The sequence below is a fragment of the Porites lutea genome, chromosome 2 (assembly GCF_958299795.1).
Source record: "Porites lutea chromosome 2, jaPorLute2.1, whole genome shotgun sequence".
NCBI classification, from domain to species: domain Eukaryota; kingdom Metazoa; phylum Cnidaria; class Anthozoa; order Scleractinia; family Poritidae; genus Porites; species Porites lutea.
In genome coordinates this window covers 19,820,232-19,839,087 of record NC_133202.1, presented here as the reverse complement: position 1 = coordinate 19,839,087, position 18,856 = coordinate 19,820,232, and the positions used below count along the sequence as shown (strand labels likewise).

Genomic DNA, 18,856 nt, shown 5'->3' with positions numbered 1-18,856 from the left:
CTCTTTTTACCTCTAAAAGCGATACGTTTTTTATTGCCTCATCATAAAGAAGGTTAGGGGATAGAGAAAGCCGACATTTCAGACCATAGCTTCCATAAAGTCACTAGATCTAAAATATTATTTTGACCCTGAATGAAAAAATGAATTCCCTGCTCTCAATGTAACTGCTATGTTTTGTCACTAAGTCACTAAGACCACCAATGGTGTAGGTTTTGCATAACTTTCAACTCGACATCAACATACAGGGATTTCCCTTCAAGAAATTAACATGCTTGTGTAGAACTTTAGCGATTGGTTTCATCAGTTAAACTGTGACAATGCGAGTTTTTTATTCCTTCTCTGGTTATTCACTTGTTTATCTAGTTTATCCAGTAGGGTTAGCAACTCTATATTACTCTTGCGATCATTGCGCAAACGGTGAAAATGAGCCAACCAAAAAATTGAGAGACAAAGAAATCTTCCCTCAGAATTAATTTTGTCCTGGAGTCGCGTGACCAGTTCCAACCAGGATCTGTCTCTCTCTGTCTCTCTCTCTCTCTTGCTCTATAGGGACAGGTAGGAGAGAACCCTGGGAATGAAGTTTGTTTTGTTGTTAATTTTTTACATATCATGAACATCTCTGGAAATGATATATCTTTTTAGTACACCTCCTCCCCCATGGAAATTTGACCTCTTCCTTGGGGGTGGTGTGGATATTTTCTAGATGTATGCATTGTGACCACCAAGTCACTAACATCTCATCACATGGCAGCTCTTTCCTGCTCACACTTATTTGTTATCAATTCAACCAACCAACAAAAAGTTCAGTTCAACGTTGCTTGTCATGTAGGCAATTCCCTTGACTGTCAGCTAAAGCAATTGAATTAATGTTTCTGTAGAAAAAAGAGTGGAAGCCAATGGAAGAGTTTACTTTGTCAATCATAACACACGTGCTACCCAATGGGAAGATCCTCGCACTCAAGTGTAAGTATTGGTACAAAGATGACATCCCAGACAGTGCTCCAAAGTAAAGTGTTAGGTGTGGTCACACACATCAAGACATATGCAATTGCCCCTAACCCCCCACCCTCCCCCCCCCCCCCCGCTGCCAAACATACACACACACACATTAAAAAATGTTGTAGTAACACGTTCTTTTAGTTTACCGTGATAACATGTGGTTGGACACGAGTTAATAATAAATAAAAAAAGGTTTGGTCAATATGAATGCTAAGTGGAAAAATCAGGACAAAAATTACTTTGCTAGAAAATGGCAACATAGGAGTATTAATGCATATTTTTTAAAAACTTTTTGCTAAATTCATCTAAATTTTCACAATTTATTATTTTTTTTCACAATTTATTTCCATAATTTAATGTGCTCATTTGTTTGTTAGCATGGTTGGCTCAGACTCACCTCTTCCCAGTGGCTGGGAGATGAGATACACAAATGAAGGCATTCCTTACTTTGTGGATCATAACACTCGAACAACTACTTTCAGTGATCCAAGAACAGGAATTGCTCTTGGGTAAGTAATTGGTCTTTGTTTGTTTGTTTGTTTGTTTTTTTTTTAAGTACTTTATTAAGAAATAAAACTCTTGCACAGTAGTTTCTTTAGTTTTATGATTTAATGGAACTGTTGTACAAGTTTGATGGCAATTTGCCTTTTTTCTGTTTTTTTTTTTTTGTATACCATGCAGCATGAAAGGTGCTGCTGGTGGTCCCGCTTATGAAAGAAGCTTCAGATGGAAAATTGGACAGTTCAGACATCTATGCCAGGTATTTGTATTCTTTCGAACTATAGAGTTACTGTGATCCCTCTATTCCCACACCAAGTCCAGTTTTGTGTGCATTTTTATGTTGATGAAGTTTATTACAAATTTTTGTGATCAAACCACCTTGCAAAGAAAGTAGTGTCTGGTAGCCCAGGGCTTTTGGGGTTTGCTACCAGGCTAGTGAAATCTGTTCTTAACTTGCCCAGCAAGTGCCGGGCAAGTGAATTTTTGTTGTTGTTGTTGTTGTGTTGTTGGTTTTTTTTTGGGGGGGGGGGAGATTCAAATGACAGAAGAGCTGTATTCAGTGATGTTGATCAAAAAATATAAAATATTTACATGCTAACCACAGCTTCCCTGAGTGGCAAGCTGTAAAACTGACTTTCTTTGCACCCCGGGGCTGATGTTAATGAAGTGTTGTGAACAGCTCCTAAAACATCCCCAGAGTTTTTCATTTGAATAGGATTGCTAAATAATGCATTTCCCTTTTTAAAACGTGTTGATTGAAAAATGACAAACCAAAGCTGGCAAAGTAAGAAATGTTGGGCAGAAATATTCATCCTAAATCAAACTGCAACACAACATAATGGGCATTGATAATTTTTCTGGAATTGCAATTTGGTAAGAATTTGGCTGTGACTCATTTCGCTATGCCATTCTTGAAATGGTAACAGTTGTATGTCTTTAAGAAAACTTTGTATTTTATTTAAGAACAAGTTCTGGCTGGCTGACAGATTTTTTGTTTGTTCAAGGATGAACAAAAAAAATTAACAAAACTGTACCAAAGACTGTATTTTCCCTGGGACTGAATTCAAAGCCTTCTCCTGATTTTTCAGTTGGCCAAGTTTTAGTTTTCTTAGTTCTGAACTGTCAACCCTTTCAACATGAGCGCCAAGTTGTGAGTTTGTGAGGTTATATATCCTCACAGATGACCGTTTTATGTTTGATAATAATAATTATTAACTGTGCTATTGTTTCCTTTCCAGTCCAATGCTCTTCCAAGCCATATAAAAATAACAGTCAACAGGACCAACATTTTTGAGGATTCTTTTCAGCAGGTTGGTGTTCAATCTCACCATGTAATGACAGGGAAATTAGGGCAGCTGGAAAGTGCAGCTGCTGTCACAATTGAAAATCGTATCTATTTCGCATGTCAACTTGCAATAAAATAAAAAATGATAATAATAATGATAAACCCAAGGCTGTCATTAAGCGGCGGAGCCGGGGTTTTCACCCAGCTACCATGAACGTGGCTCCCGGCTACTTTCATGTAAAAAAAATGGAAGAAAAATAGAACCAAAAGAAATCCTTAGTTGCTTTATTCCCCGCCCATTTGTTGTATTTACCCGGCAATTTGAAATCTTAGTGACATCCCTGCAAACCAGCATTAGTGTCCTTACTGAGGACCTTATGCTGTTAGTGCGTAAAGTATTTTACTAAGAGAGACCACATACAATAATGAATTAAAGTACGCAGATGGGATATATCTGTGGAAACATTTTGTTTAAAATTTCAAATATAACCTTTATACTTTATTTACTCTTAGCAATATTTTTCTTGACTTGTTGACAGTGATCAACCTAGATTTGCATAATGCATTTTTCAGGTTTCTGTAATGTTTACTCTAATTGTCTTTAATATCCTATCGCTGTTTTTCATATGTACAAGCTATTGGGATTATTTTTGGCGGCTTTTAAAAAAACAGTTTCAGCAATAGAAGTTACTTATTTATTGCCCTTTTTCTCAATAATTTGTAGAAAGTATAATTCAAGTTTTAGTTGGCTTTCCTAGAAAATATTATTTAAAACTATTGGCATCATTTTTTCCTATCTTACTATTAGTTATCATAGAATGTATATTTAAGATGTTTCTCAAAAATGGATGTAAGTTAAGGTGATTGCCTTTTGTTGTCTGACAAGACTGAAGGTGACAATAATTTTGTTTAAAAATTTTAGGGAATGCAGACTTGAGAAAAACTCACACACATTAAACTAACCACCACTTTGGTGGCCCAAGGTGAACTGCTACTGAACACTGATTGTTCTGCTTTTGTTTTCGTTACCAGGTCATGAGATATGCTCCACATGACCTGCGTCGTAGGCTTTATATTATCTTTAAAGGAGAGGAAGGCTTGGACTACGGTGGTGTTGCAAGGTAAGCTTTGCTTTGTTTGCACAAGGGTGTGATAGGAATGGAAAATTGCAGTGGATAACCAGTTTTGGTTGTAAACTCAACAGTAGGTGTTGTAATTTTTTTTCTTTCAGAGAGTGGTTCTTTCTCCTTTCTCACGAAGTGCTCAATCCAATGTACTGCTTGTTTGAATATGCCAACAAGAGTAATTACAGTCTTCAAATCAATCCAGGTATGTATGCCTGAATAAGGAACTTTGATTTTAGTGTTGTGTAAACAAGAATAGTTAACTACCTGTAATACTACTGTACATGTACATTGGTAAAGAATATTTTTTCCTATTGACTTTCTCATGCTGTCCAGAGCATGGCTATGAAATCTTGAAAACACTTAACAAAAGCTGCCTGGTTAGAACAAGCAAGTCATAGCATCCTAGTTGTTATTATGTTGAACTGTTGCCTTGTTATTGTTGCCAGCTTACAGTGTGTGATAGAAAGTAACTGCCACTGATACAACCTATAAGTATGACCCCGGAGTAGTCAATCGATAAAAATCGGTATTGATTTATCAATCAAAAAATCAATAAAATCGGTAAATCTGATATGATTGATATAGATGGTATCGATCAATCAGTAGAAATCGATGACACACTCGTTTCGTTCATCGATTTATCTTGATTTTTACCAATTTCTTCCATTTATATCGGAAAATACATCAGTTCATCTGTTCATCAAAAAATGAAAACTGAATTCATGCAAACAGTAAATTTGTTGACAACTAAGTTGCAATTGAGAGTCGAAACAATTACCCTCACTTTTTTAAAGAAATAATCTTTAGAAAAATTCTTATCTTTTCTTTAAAACCAGGTTTAAAATCGTCTTCTGATGGCTGATATTGGCCAGGTTTAAAGGCGCCCAGTTTTTCACAATTTAGACTTGTCTTTTTTTCAAAATAACGTCGGTGTAGTTCCGGGTGTAGTTACATCCCAGACTAGCTAATAGATAACAATCGAAGTCGATGGAAATCGTTAGCAATCAAGTAATTTTTATCGATTGTTAACGGAAAAGTTTAAAAGCCACCTTCACAAATGTGTTTTTTCGCTGCCCGTCGATCATAATTACGATCACAAGCAACGAACCTTGAAACAGTGAAACACAAAACGGATCGAAATCCACAAATCACAAACCATGACCTTTTGAACCCGTGAAGTAAAGTTTATTTCCTAAGAGGTCCGTTAAAGTGGCTTGACTGGATTTTTTGGGGTTGATACCTCCCAACTTTGAGCATTAACTACATCGGCATGAGTAAAGATATGGAAAAAATGTTACCACAACTGTATTATATAAAGATGAAAAGTTCTTATGATCTGGGTGTTATTGCAATCGGAGTCGCCATGGCAACGTAATGACGCCATTACGTTTTTCATTTATCTTTGTGTTTCTCTGTTCCAGGAGTTTTTTGAAGAAATCGCTTTAGGGAGTATGTACCTGCTATAATTGCCTCCATTATGGCATAGTTTGAACAAATTCTATGAGAGCGTTTTCGAAATATTTTGAAATGTAGTTTTAAGAATAATAAAAACAGTAAAATAACATGCTACCTACACAATTCGCTAATATTTTAAGAAAATGATGAGCTTTGGGAACGAGGCTTCATCTCGTAGTGGTTTGATTCCATTGAAAACTGCATACAAAAAAAGAGGGGAATTGCTTTGGGCGATCGCGAGTAAGAAGAATTTTATTAACTTGCATTCAGCTGCTTTTGATACAGTTTTTGGACGTAATTTGGTCCATGCCAATAACCGCTCGATAAATTTTTTTATAAATTCGACAATCCTGAGATCAATTGTCAAGAAATATTCCCTGCAAGTTTCAAGAACATTGAAAATAGGGAAGGCTTTTAAATAGGGCCTCAAATATAACCAATTTTCGCCCCAGATTTTGTGTTTACAAGTGAGCGTCCTCATTATTCACTGGCATTGTTTTCAAGTTTCATATGCACGTGCACAACTAGCAAAAGTTATAAATTTGCATCAAAAAGAACTCTCGATTACTTTCCGAAGAAATATCTGGAGTATGCTAATAATTGGCTTGTCTTCACAGACAGTAGTGAGAGCCGAAAAGGTGAACGTCACGGCTCATCGTGTAGGATGGAATAATTAATTATCTTACTCGGGTTATAACATCACAGAACTCTCACAAAGCGTCGCTCTGATGTTATAATATATCATTAATCTCTTTACTCGGTAATTAGCGTATCCCGGAGATTTAACCGAGGGTCCTTTTTGATGCAAATTCTATCTTTTTGCTAAATGTGCACGTGTATATGAAACTTGAAAACAATGCCAGTGAATAATGAGGACGCTCACTTGTAAACACAAAATCTGGGGCGAAAATTGGCTATATTTGAGGCCCTATTTAAAAGCCTTCCCTGTTTTCAATGTTCTTAAAACTTGCAGGGAATATTCCTTGACAATTGATCTCAGGATTGTCGAATTTATAAAAAAATTTATCGAGCGGTTTTTGGAAAAATGCGAAATTTTTAGGCATGGACCAAATTACGTCCAAAAACTGTATCAAAAGCAGCTAAATGCAAGTTAATAAAATTCTTCTTACTCGCGATCGCCCAGAGCAATTCCCCTCTTTTTTCGTATACAGTTTTCAATGGCATCAAACCGCTATGAGATGAAGCCTCGTTCCCAAAGCTTATCATTTTCTTAAAATATTAGCGAATTGTGTAGGTAGCATGCTATTTTACTGTTTTTATTATTCTTAAAACTACATTTCAAAATATTTCGAAAACGCTCTCATAGAATTTGTTCAAACTTTGCCATAATGGAGGCAATTATAGCAGGTACATACTCCTTAAAGCGATTTCTTTAAAAAACTCCTGGAACAGAGAAACACAAAGATAAATAAAAAACGTAATGGCGTCATTACGTTGCCATGGCGACTCCGATTGCAATAAAACCCAGATCATAAGAACTTTTCATCTTTATATAATACAGTTGTGGTAACATTTTTTCTATATCTTTACTCATGCCGACGTAGTTAATGCTCAAAGTTGGGAGGTATCAACCCAAAAAAATCCAGTCGAGCCACCCTAAGATGATTGACAGCAGTGAAAAACGCAATCCAATCATCGGTTGGCTTCTGAACTTCAGAATTCGCATATTTGTGAAAAGTGCAGTAAATAGACGATCCTAATTTGCGGTCTACAGTTTCCATGAAAACGCACTATTTTTTCCACAAGATAAAAAATATTCAGTTTTAAGATTTTCGTCTTGGTATGTTTTCTCTAACTTAAAGGAATAAAATCCTTTGCATTTTGTGACCTAAAAAAGTTTAAAGATTTCCCGCTCGCATGTTGCGTTCATCAGCACGCACTTCAAACAAGTTTTTTTCAGTATACATTCCATAAAATGGTGGAAGAAATATCAAGAAACATCACGAGAGCTGAAAATTTTCAAAGGCATGTTTCTGAAACTCGCTAATGCTGACATCAATATAGCGTGCTTGCTGAATGGGCGAAAACACAGAATTGTGATCACAAGATCATGTACAAATTTAGTGATAAAAGCTTAGCAAGATACAGATACAAACAAAAGCAAACCCCCTGAAACCTCGACGTGGGCTACACTTGTATGCTCTACTCAGTCACCAAACCTTGTCAGTAATAGCTCCTATTTTCCTCAAGTCGCTCTTTGTGAAGCTCCCGGATGTGATGTCCCGGTGAAGCTTTGAACTTGTGTGCCAAATTCTCAGAGTTCTTATTTTTGTCCGTGCCTTCTTTATCCTCAGTATCCGAAATTTAGACCTCCAAAGTGGTGTGTGTTGCGTTAAATAGAAGGAACTATTTAAAGGAAAAGCCAGTTTTCTAACATGGCAAAGTTTTCACGTATTCATCTGCCATTCATCGGCAACTGAGTTGTTCGCTTCGCTGACTACGACAGCTTACAATCAAGTCTTCAGCCATAGTGTCGTCAACTGGTGAAATACTTTGCTCATAAATTGTGCTTATCAATTGCTCATGTACTACATCGATCGACAATTCTCTCTTTGAGTTCACGAAGCGGCCCCGGCGTTCCAAACCTGACGCTCACAGTCATCTTTTAGTGTGAACCTACCGTGAACGGCGTGTCGGTTTGTATGCGACGTGAGCATTTCTCTGAGTTTCCCAGCGCCAACATCATCAACTGACTTAAACTCGAACAATCAAAAAATTATAAAGTGACTCCTATGATCGAATCGCTTCGAACAACACAAATAGCCTTCTTCAGGTTCGCAACGCCTTCTGGGTTTCTGGGGGGCGGAGACGAGGTACAAAAAGTATCCGTGAAAGGGTTCGTGCAAGGGAAAATTCTATGAAACCATTTGTGAGAACATCGTTTCTAGGTACCAGACACTAGTGTCTTCCCTCCCCCGGGAGGCCGTTTTTCTGCACCAACGACTGAAAACCGAATTTATGACTGGGCCGCACAGGCAGCCCAGTAAATAGTTAAATAATGAAAAATGGATAAAATTGATTTTACACAGCAATTTAGTTTATCGATTTTCACCGATTTCCGTTATCAATCGATGAAAATCACTTGATTGCTACTAATTTTTATCGATACCGATTTTTATAGATTGACTACTCCGTTTTTCTATGTGACCCGAGTCTTACACAAAGCTGCATAATTGGCCTGCACTGTCCGCTCCTCCTCTCCTCTCCTATTTCATTATTATTCATGCAGGGGAGGTCATAATGGTTGATGATAACATGACTGTTTGCCCCAAACTATTATAAGCTATAGAGTGACTGGCCTTAACTATCACGCCCTTTGAATGCATTCATTAAATCCTGTTTGGCCGCTTTCATGAATGTCGAAGGTGTTGGTTTTTTCGGTCAGCTGTTTAGTTGCAAAGTCAAAGCAGTATGCGTCAATTTTGCACATGGGTATAATTCATTTTTATGGAAGACTTTGTCAAGGGTTTTACTCAGATATGGACAAATGTACAAAGTAAGGCTTTATAATCCGTGTTTTGACGGAAAATCCTCTTTCTGTGCACACAGTAGCCTGTGCAAAGCCATCCCTCCCGGCTATACACAAGCTACTGTGTGCACGAAAAGAGGATTTTCAGTCTATACACAGATTGTAAAGCAAAATATTCGAGACTAAATGTATGAGGACTGGTTCCGAATATCATGAACCATTTAGCCACAAGCCAAAACTGTGTGTTTCATGATAGACAAAGTTGACGATTGTTGATACTTAAAGAGTGGTTGCCAGAGAAAACCGGGCAAAATGTTTAAAATGTCAACGGAAGGGGGTCAACGGAATAAGTTCATGCTAACATCATAGATAGGTCTGGTGGAGTGATGGACAAATATAATAAACATAGGTTCCTCACTACTCTTGTATTATCACTTTATTCGACCCCCTGGGACGCCAATTTTATAAGCAAATTTTCACCATTTTCTGAAACTCATAGAACCCTCAAAATTTAACGAGTGAAGTTTAGTTTTTGTATGCAATACAACACATCACAGAACTACTTTCTAAAACCATAAGATTTGTTAAGTGGCCACGAACAAGACTAAAAATTTCTTATTTCATGTGACTTAAACTCAGTGTCTGCAAACGAGCAAAAAATTCGGGCATTTTTGAATTGATCTACAGCGCACAACTAAAACGACAGCACAACTCTGATAGCCAAATTACAGTCTACTATTATCCATGTAAGCAAAACACTAATAATCATTTTGGGCCATTGAAACAAGAAGAAATTAGAAAACTCACATTTGTAATAGTTTCCAAGCTTTTTCTTGCAAACAGGCCGATCCCTTCGTGTTTGTTTTAAGTCCTCTTCGTGAATTTTCTTTCATATTTCGCTGTAAAGTAAGTTCACAAGCTGGAGGATATGTCAAAAAGCTCGAAATACTGCCTAGGTTACATTTTGAAATTGTAAAAAGTGCTGAACGATAGGATGAAACTAGAAAATAACGAAGCCACGCTATCTTGAAAATTCAGCACTCAGAAGGGACTGGTACTAGTAGCTGCGTTGTGATGAATTACCAAATAGATAAACAACAAAAGCAAACAAATCGACTTATGAGTAAATCTACTACAGTCTTATTTCTTCTTCAATCACTACTTTTGCTTAAATTTAGCTTGTTTTGTGTTGTCGTTTTTCTTTTTTTGGCGTTACTTTATTCGGTGTTCATTTGCTCTTTATTCAAGTCTTAGCGTTTCTTTGGACTCTTTATTGTATCAGCTATTATTGCGTCAGTGTTCAATCACCGTCCACATCCGAAGGTCCACTGATCTCTTGTTCATGATTGTATGATGTACTTTTCATAGTCCGGAAGGCTTCGCCCAAAGGGTACCTCTTTCAGGCATCAGGTGTAACAAAGGGTAGGAAAATCACAAGTTGAAGTATGTGAAAGGAGAGGAAAATCTTTCATTAAATATTTTAAAGGGCCTTTTATTAACATGCTTCGAAGAAACACGCCTTACGGCAATATCATTTACAGTTAAAGGTTACACGGAAATTGCCGGAAGACCTCCTTTCTTACCGATTTATTCTCACGAAGGAGATATATGAAGAGGGTACAACTTTTCTATGGAAGATGCACGAAAGGGTTACCTTTTGTCAAAAAAAAAATATATATATATATATAAGGGTAAGGGACTGGACCTCGGGGCGAAGTCTCTCCGAACAAAACTTTATTGAGTAGTCTCCCACCCCACTCTTCTTCTCCCTAGGGCTTTCCACAAGTTGCTCGGCAACTTTTTGGCAACTTCTAGTATTTCGAGCATATTTTTTCGTTTGAAGGAACTTTTTGCATAATTTCTCAGCAATTTCCGGCTTACTGGTTTTTTTTCCAATTCTGAGATATCTAAACAGCTTTTAGTGCTTAAATTGGCCTTGCTTCCATATTGCACAGTGTTTTAGTAGACAATTTATGAATTTCCTATAAAAAAAGAGCCAGATCCTCTTCCCTTGGGGGCAGATGATGTGCGCAAGATGCAGCCGGGCTGCCAGGTCAGAGGTTTTTTTGAACAAAATGGTGGACTTCGATTCACACTTGACTGACACGAGTGTCTGAGGTGAAGAAGGTCATTCAACAATATTTTAATGGCTCATACTAGAATGTTTACAAGATTAATATTAATATTGACGTGTAGTCTTTACTCATACATTTTTTGGGTTTTAATTGTGGTTTACGGGCTCCTGATGGCGGGCAGAGTTATCTAGCAACGCTAATTACGCTGCGAAATTGCACAAAATTACGTTTTTATATTCTACCAGGAGCCATAGATATCTAAATCGGGTTAGTAGACCGTAACTGGATACCTTTTCCAGGGATGGGGTTGACTTCATCGAAATATATATCATAGCCATTAAATGTGCTATTTTTAGCACATTTTGTGCCATCTCGTGTGACTCGCGCGCGTATTTTTTGCAGCAGCGCCGTGAAAAGGATTAACAAACGAAATGGCGTTGGAAATTACCTCCGTTGGAGATGAATAAGTTCCATTTCTGTCCCTGATTGCCTCCTCTGAATTTAATTAATTTAACACTACTGATTACCCCTTTAACAAATTTTTGAACGGCCAAAAACTTGCACGGATCCGCCTTTTCTTTACATGCGACCCGCGGAACCGTGAAGTTTTTGAGCTGCAAACAGTACTGCAATCTGTAAGAGAATTTGCAGGTTCCCTCTAAACGTGGCGTTTATCTTGTGTGGACCGTACAAAGAGCATTCTGAAAAAGAAGTGAGCAGGAAAAACAATGAGGGGAAGGGGTACGGAGTGAGAGTCATAAGAACTCCTATAATGGTACCTTCGGATCCTTCCGGTATACCAGATTCTCTTAAACCTATGAATGGTCTATTTTGACAGCTCTTGTCAACATTCGAAGGTCTATTACCTCATGGAAATGCGAAGTGACAGCGACGAGATCATCAGTTAGAAGGCTTTTTAATACTTTCAAAAAAGCACTTCGTCCGCTGGCTCTCTTGGCCGCTTTGCGGCCTAAAATGCCCGCTCCGCACACTGATTCAATTGTACTATGTTTATTTTAATGAACAGTTGGTAATAGAAATTATTGCAAATTTTACAGCAAGCAATATCCTGACTGCCCGAAGTTAGACCGCACGCTTGGTTGATATATAGCAAGTCCAGCTAGCTCGCATGAGGGCGAAGTTAAGTGATTCATAAACAGACAAAATAGATCTTTAATATTATCTACATTCACGGGACACCTCGAAATGACGAAGGAATGAAGCAATGCCAGTTAATCACCAATTAACCTGCGATCAGGCGTTCTTCTTGTTTTTTACTTTGAAAGAAAAACAAGCTACATTCAACTAAAAGAAGTCATTGAAGAAGAAATAAGACTGGAGTAGGTCGCCGATAAGTGGCCTGTGTACAGACGTCCCCCTCCCTCAGAAAAATCGGGAGAGGAGACGTCTGTGAATCGCCGTCGTCTGTGAATCGTTAACCGTGTTCCGGTATACATTTGCATAAATTATTTTTTCGTTCTTTCGCTAACAGTTGAAAAGGCACATGTAGGTCGAAAAATAGCTCTGGCGTCTGTGCACAGGCTAGTCGAACATCTTCACGCAATGTCCACCCAAAAATCCAGATATAAGATCTCTGATTACAGTCAAGCCAGGTCAAGCGTACCTCCCAAGATCCCATTAATGTATTTATTACTCGAAAGTTGAACCGTTGGTAGTCGTAGATTTCAGATTCATCTCTGTGTGCATTCTTGCATGCATAATGAGCCGTGAATTTACGAAATTTCTACCAGCTCAGTTTCCCTGAATTTGATGTAAATGTCTTCTAAGACATTTAATTCATTCAAAGATTTTCAATCTGACTAAATGCAGAGAAGTTCTCTTAAAATATTCACTGCTTATTGCGCATACAGGAATGTCTATTTAAATTGGACACCAGTTACGGGAACGACTAACGGATCATTTTTTCAAATAATCAATTCATTAATAGAATCTTTTGGGGTAAGCTTGACCCGCTTTGGCTGTTAACGTTGGATTTTGTATGCCTTCTCTTTTATTTACAATACCGACCGGTACAGACAGACGTACCCACAACCGGTGCAGCAAACATCGGTGGTCTTAACTTCTCATGCTTTTTCGAGAGAGCCGAAATACAATACCTGTAAACAAAGTATGAATGTCCACAAAGGCTAAGCTTTTACCCCGGGAATCTATTCTGAGGTTCAGTCACCAACCACAACACCGGAAATTAATTGCATCATGGCATTAACATTACCACCAATCAGAGGCTGTCCCCAACATTCCGAGGAAACGGAAACACGATTATTGCCAGCGATTCACAGACGTCTCCTCTCCCGATTTTTCCTGAGGGAGGGCGGACGTCTGTACACAGGCTACTAATAAGCTGGGTTTTTTGTTTTTTGTTTTTTATTGCCAACGAGCCATCCGAGCGAAGACGCTCGGATGGTGAGGCGGCAGCAGAATAGAGCCGCGCAAGACTGGGCAATAGGCAGAAAAATCTCGATCGAGCTCAAAAAAGTGTAACCCGTAAATTTTTAACCTGTAACCTGATGTAATGTAGATTCCGCTGAGACCAAGTGGTCAGTTGTGGACCAATCAAAAGGCAGTACCTGGCGCACGGGCTCAAGTTGAATGTGGTAGCTTTTTAAAGTACAAAATTTCTCACAATTCGCGCCGTCGCGACTTCCTGGGTTTATTTACCTAAATTTATTCGTCAAACCTGGCCACTGCAGTCAAGAAACATGAGCACTTGGCATGATATATTCTATTTATTGTAGGGGCCATAATGTTAAGTTTTAACGAAGAGAAGTTTGTCAAACAGCAGAAGTGTTCTATGTGCAACAAGCAATATTCTCACCACTAAAAAGGATCAGATTACACGAGGAGATAACGAAAGATTGACACGAGGAATACAGTCGCTTCTGTTGGAAAATCTTGTGTTGGGGAAAAAGTCTAACCGGCAGACAAAAAATATGAGAACAAAAACGAATTAAAAGCCTAAAGCGAACGACAAAGGAAAAGAAAACAACGCCATTTTTTTTCAAAACCTGGCCGAGTTGAGAATAAAAAAAATGAACTAAAATACCGACGTGCCGTACACTGCACGTCCTAGGAAACAATTCAGATGGCCCAGCGAATCATTCTAAGTTTCAATCGGATAACAAAAAGCCTCGGGAAATTTGAAAGGAGGTTTTTAAAATGATTAAACTGTGCAAATATTTATCTACAATGTGAAACCGAACCGACAGTAGATTTGTAGCTGGACTTAATAATATTCCCGATCGCTTCCTCTGCAAAGCAGATTTTATTCTTTCAAGACACTTCACACTTTACATAGCAGGTTTTGTAAAGCCACCAGACTGAATCTGAGAACTGACTCTCCTCCGGAACCTCATAAGTGTTACATGCATAACACCTTTTCAAGAAAATAATCCTTAGTAGTAAAATGACGTCATCATGCAAATGCCTAATGCGAGATGAAATTGCGAGACGATGGACTCGTGGAAAATTTGCAATTTTTGTCCGTATGTTAGATATCGAACGCAGCTACTAGTGCCAGTCCCTCCTGAGTGCTGAATTTTCAAGATGGTGTAGCTTTGTTATTTTCTAGTTTCATCCTATCGTTCAGCACTTTTTACAATTTCAAAATGTAACCTAGGCAGTATTTCGAGCCTTTTGATATGTCCTCCAGCTGCTGAACATAACTCTAAATGAAGTGAATAAAGAGCAAATGAACACTGAATAAAGTAACGCCAAAAAAAGAAAAACGACAACACAAAACAAAACAAGCTAAATTTAAGCAAAAGTAGTGATTGAAGAAGAAATAAGACTGTAGTAGATTTACTCATAAGTCGATTTGTTTGCTTTTGTTTTTTATCTATTTGGTAATTCATCACAAGGCAGCTACTAGTACCAGTCCCTTCTGAGTGCTGAATTTTCAAGATAGCGTAGCTTTGTTATTTTCTAGTTTCATCCTATCGTTCAGCACTTTTTACAATTTCAAAATGTAACCTAGGCAGTATTTCGAGCCTTTTGATATGTCCTCCAGCTGCTGAACATACTTTGCAGCGAAATATGAAAGAAAATTCACGAAAAACAAACACGAAGGGATCAACCTGTTTGCAAGAAAAAGCTAGGAAACTATAACAAATGTGAGTTTTCTTATTTCTTCCTGTTTCAATGGCCAAAATGATTATTAGTGTTTTGGTTACATGGATAACAGTAGACTGTAATTTGGCTGTCAGAGTTGTTCTGTCGTTTTAGTTTTGCGCTGTAGATCAATTCAAAAATGCCCGATTTTTTGCTCGTTTGCAGACACTGAGTTTAGGTCAGATGAAATACGAAATTTTTAGTCTTGTCCGTGGCCACTTAACAAATCTTATGGTTTTAGAAAGCAGTTCTGTGATGTGTTGTATCGCATACAAAAAATAAACTTTACTCGTTAAATTTTGAGGGTTCTGTGAGTTTCACAAAATGGTGAAAATTTGCTTGTAAAAATGGCGTCCGAGGGGGTCGAATAAAGTGATGCTCGTATCTCTAATACATGAGCAGTGAAGAAGCTATGTTTGGTATATTTGTCCATTACTCCGCCAGACCTATCTATGATGTTAGTATGAACTTATTCTGTTGACCCCCTTCCGTTGACATTTTTAACATTTTGCGCGGTTTTCTCTGACAACCACTCTTAATCGAAGACATCATCAAATTTCATGACCGTTAGACCCTAGCTGGATTTAGGGATTGCAGGATATGTATCGGCTGACAACGTTGCACATGAATTTGGGAACTGAGAGCCTGTGGACAGTTGTGCTTAAAGTTATAGCTGTGTGTTAAGTTGTTTGTTCTTACCTTTTGTAGCATCATACGTGAATCCTGATCATTTACAGTATTTTAGATTCATTGGACGTTTAATAGCAATGGTAAGTGGATACTGGCTTGTGTTATTTCTATTGTTCAAGAACAAAAATAGAAATAATAAAACGTGTAATCTCCGAGTGAAGGTTATTGGAAGCCAAATAATTTAGGAACTGTACAGAAGCCCTTTGGGTTAGCCCACAACTGCATGTTTGCCTAATGTCCCAACCGATTAGGCGACTAAAATGTTCAGGTTCAGGGAAATAGATTTTTTACGAGAAACTGAAACACGATTGTTTGAACATTCTTAAATAGATATTTTGCTCTCTTATTTTTAGGCCCTGTATCATGGTAAATTCATTGACAGAGGTTTCACACTGCCTTTTTACAAGAGAATGTTAAGTAAAAAGCAAACAATGAAAGATCTGGAATCAATTGATCCTGAGTTTTATAACTCCCTGGTTTGGATAAAGTATGTATTTTTCAAAAACTGCTTATAATTTTTATACAGGTCTTGCTTTCCTTACTGTATTTACTGTAACTGGGGACAGAACGAAACGCTTTTTGATACAAAAGTTGTTGAGGAGAAGATGATGTTGCTTATGTTTTTTTCGGTGCCACTGTAGCCTTTTCAGCCTGTTGAATGACTTACATGTACAGATGAAGGATACCAATACTTTTCACACTTCGTATTTATTGAAAAACTCCTTTATATTGTTGAATACTGAATGCACTGTAATTCTCTATTGTTTTTGTCCTTATTCCGAACCTCTGTTTTCTATGTGAACATGGTGTTCTTTTGTATGTTTGCACTTGTAGTCTACTCCTACTTTTAAGCCAAAGTATCTTCCTTGGCCTGTTTGTTTCTTCCTCTTTTGGGTGTTAATTTTTTTTTGTAAGCAAATTAATAAATGCAGACACAAGAGGTGGCATCTTATAAAGGGGAGCCTGTTGACACCACAGACAAAAAGTAAGACTGTTTAACTTTTTTTTTGACAGAGATAACAATATAGAGGAATGTGGTTTAGACATGGAATTTGCTGTGGACATGGAGTTGTTGGGGAAAATAACCTCACATGAACTGAAACCTAATGGATCAAACATTAAGGTCACAGAAGAAAATAAAGAGGAGTACATATCGTATGTAGTATTTTTGATGTCTTTCGCAATCAAATGTGGAAAGTGGTTGTCATACTTACAGCGTCTAAAGACGGGGCCACTGCGGATTTAATTGCATTGTTGTTAACAAAAAAGCCAGTCTCTGGAATAATTTATCGATGACCAAGTTTTGAAAAAAATCGAGAACCGTAGTGGTGGATTAATTTAACAATTAATGAATGAGGCTGAATATCTTATGAAGAATCATGAGATCGAGGAGAGTGTTATCGGCCGAGGCGGATAACACCCTCCGAGATCTCCATAATTCTTCATATGATACGAAAGCCGAATTCACTAATTGTTTTATTATTCATTCAAAATAATTCCTAGTTTAAAAACAAAGCTAAAACATGCTTGCCTCCAGCAGGAGCCAATTACCTCTATCGATGTTAAGTTCACCTTCGATAGTGCACGTTTAGGGTTTTTCAGCTCCGCAAATGTTCTCCAAATAGCAGATGTCGCCCTTCGAATTGTGTTCTTGCCATGTTTTTTGCTATAATTTCGCCTAGTTTTACGAGTGAAATGTCCGCCATTTTTTTGTTTTCACAAGCAAAACAACTCGACCTCGTCCCCAGGTATTCTCAGTTAACGGTGCCTTAACCTGCACGAACGCTTCATTTTTGACGTCATTTCCTTGTTAAACACAAAATTCTTCCAAATTTGGCCATCAGGAACTGGTTATGGTGAATCATGCGTGTGCTTTTAGCCAATCAGAATCGGGGAAATATTTTGAATGAATAATTATTTATTGTTATTAATTGTTAATTGTTAATTAATGAATGAGACTGAGTATCTTATGAAGAATTATGGAGATCGAGGAGGGTGTTACCCGTCGAGGCCGTAGGCCGAGGCAGATAACACCCTCCGAGATCTCCATTATTCTTCATATGTTACGAAAGCCGAATTCAATAATTGTTTTATTATTCATTCAAAATAATTCCTAGTTTAAAAACGTAACTAAAACATGCTTACCTCCACCGATCCATCGATGTTCAGTCCATCTTCGATAGTGTACGTTTACGTTTGTCCGGCTCCGCAAATATTCTCCAAATAGCAGATGTCACCCTCCGAGTTGTCTTCTTGCTGTTTTTGCTATGATTTTAACTATTACTTCGCCTAGTTCCAGCTGTAGTTCTTACTCTTGAAACGAGTGAAATGTCGGCCATTTTTGTTTTCACAACCAAAACAACTCAACCTCGTCCCCAGATCTTCTTGGTTAACGGGGCATTAACCTGCAAGGAAGCTGCACTTTTGGTGTCATCAGTTGATTAATCGCAAAATTCTTCCAAATTTGGTCATCAGTAACTGGTTATGGTGAATTATGCGTGTGCTTTTAGCCAATCAGAATCGGGGGAATATTTTGAATGAATAATATTAGCTATTATTATTCATTCAAAATATTTCCCCTTATCTGACTGGCTGAAAGAACACGCATAATTCACCATAACAAGCTACTGATGACCAAATTTGGAAGTATTTTGCGATTAATCAACTGATGACACCAAAAGTGCAGCTTCCTTGCAGGTTAATGCCCCGTTAACCAAGAAGACCTGGGGACGAGGTTGAGTTGTTTTGGTTGTGAAGACAAAAATGGCGGACATTTCACTCGTTTAAGAGTAAGAACTAGGTGAAGTAATAGCTAAAAACAAGGCAAGAACAGCAAGAAGACAACTCGAAGGGCGACATCTGCTATTTGGAGAATATTTGCGGTGCTGCACAACCCTAAACGTGCACTATCGAAGATAACTTAACATCGATGGAGGTAAACATGTTTTAGCTATGTTTTTAATTTAGGAATTACTTTGAATGAAGAATAAAACAATTAATGAATTCGGCTTTCGTATCTTATGAAGAATTATGGAGATCTCGGAGGGTGTTATCAGCCGAGGCGGCGGATAACACCCTCCGAAATCTCCATAATTCTTCATAAGAT

General features: G+C 37.8%; 1 protein-coding gene across 6 annotated transcripts in view; it reads left to right on the top strand.

Annotated features, from left to right (window-relative positions):
* The window catches only part of LOC140927971 (E3 ubiquitin-protein ligase Su(dx)-like), a 58,436-nt gene that overhangs the window by 26,985 nt on the left and 12,595 nt on the right, over positions 1 to 18,856 (top strand). For all 6 annotated transcript variants that reach the window (XM_073377680.1, XM_073377677.1, XM_073377678.1 and 3 more), the window contains 9 exons: positions 879 to 963; positions 1,377 to 1,508; positions 1,681 to 1,759; positions 2,739 to 2,810; positions 3,818 to 3,906; positions 4,017 to 4,114; positions 15,769 to 15,830; positions 16,104 to 16,237; positions 16,765 to 16,905. In XM_073377680.1, the coding sequence (XP_073233781.1) occupies positions 879 to 963; positions 1,377 to 1,508; positions 1,681 to 1,759; positions 2,739 to 2,810; positions 3,818 to 3,906; positions 4,017 to 4,114; positions 15,769 to 15,830; positions 16,104 to 16,237; positions 16,765 to 16,905 (892 nt within the window). The remainder of the gene's footprint in view (positions 1 to 878; positions 964 to 1,376; positions 1,509 to 1,680; positions 1,760 to 2,738; positions 2,811 to 3,817; positions 3,907 to 4,016; positions 4,115 to 15,768; positions 15,831 to 16,103; positions 16,238 to 16,764; positions 16,906 to 18,856) is intronic.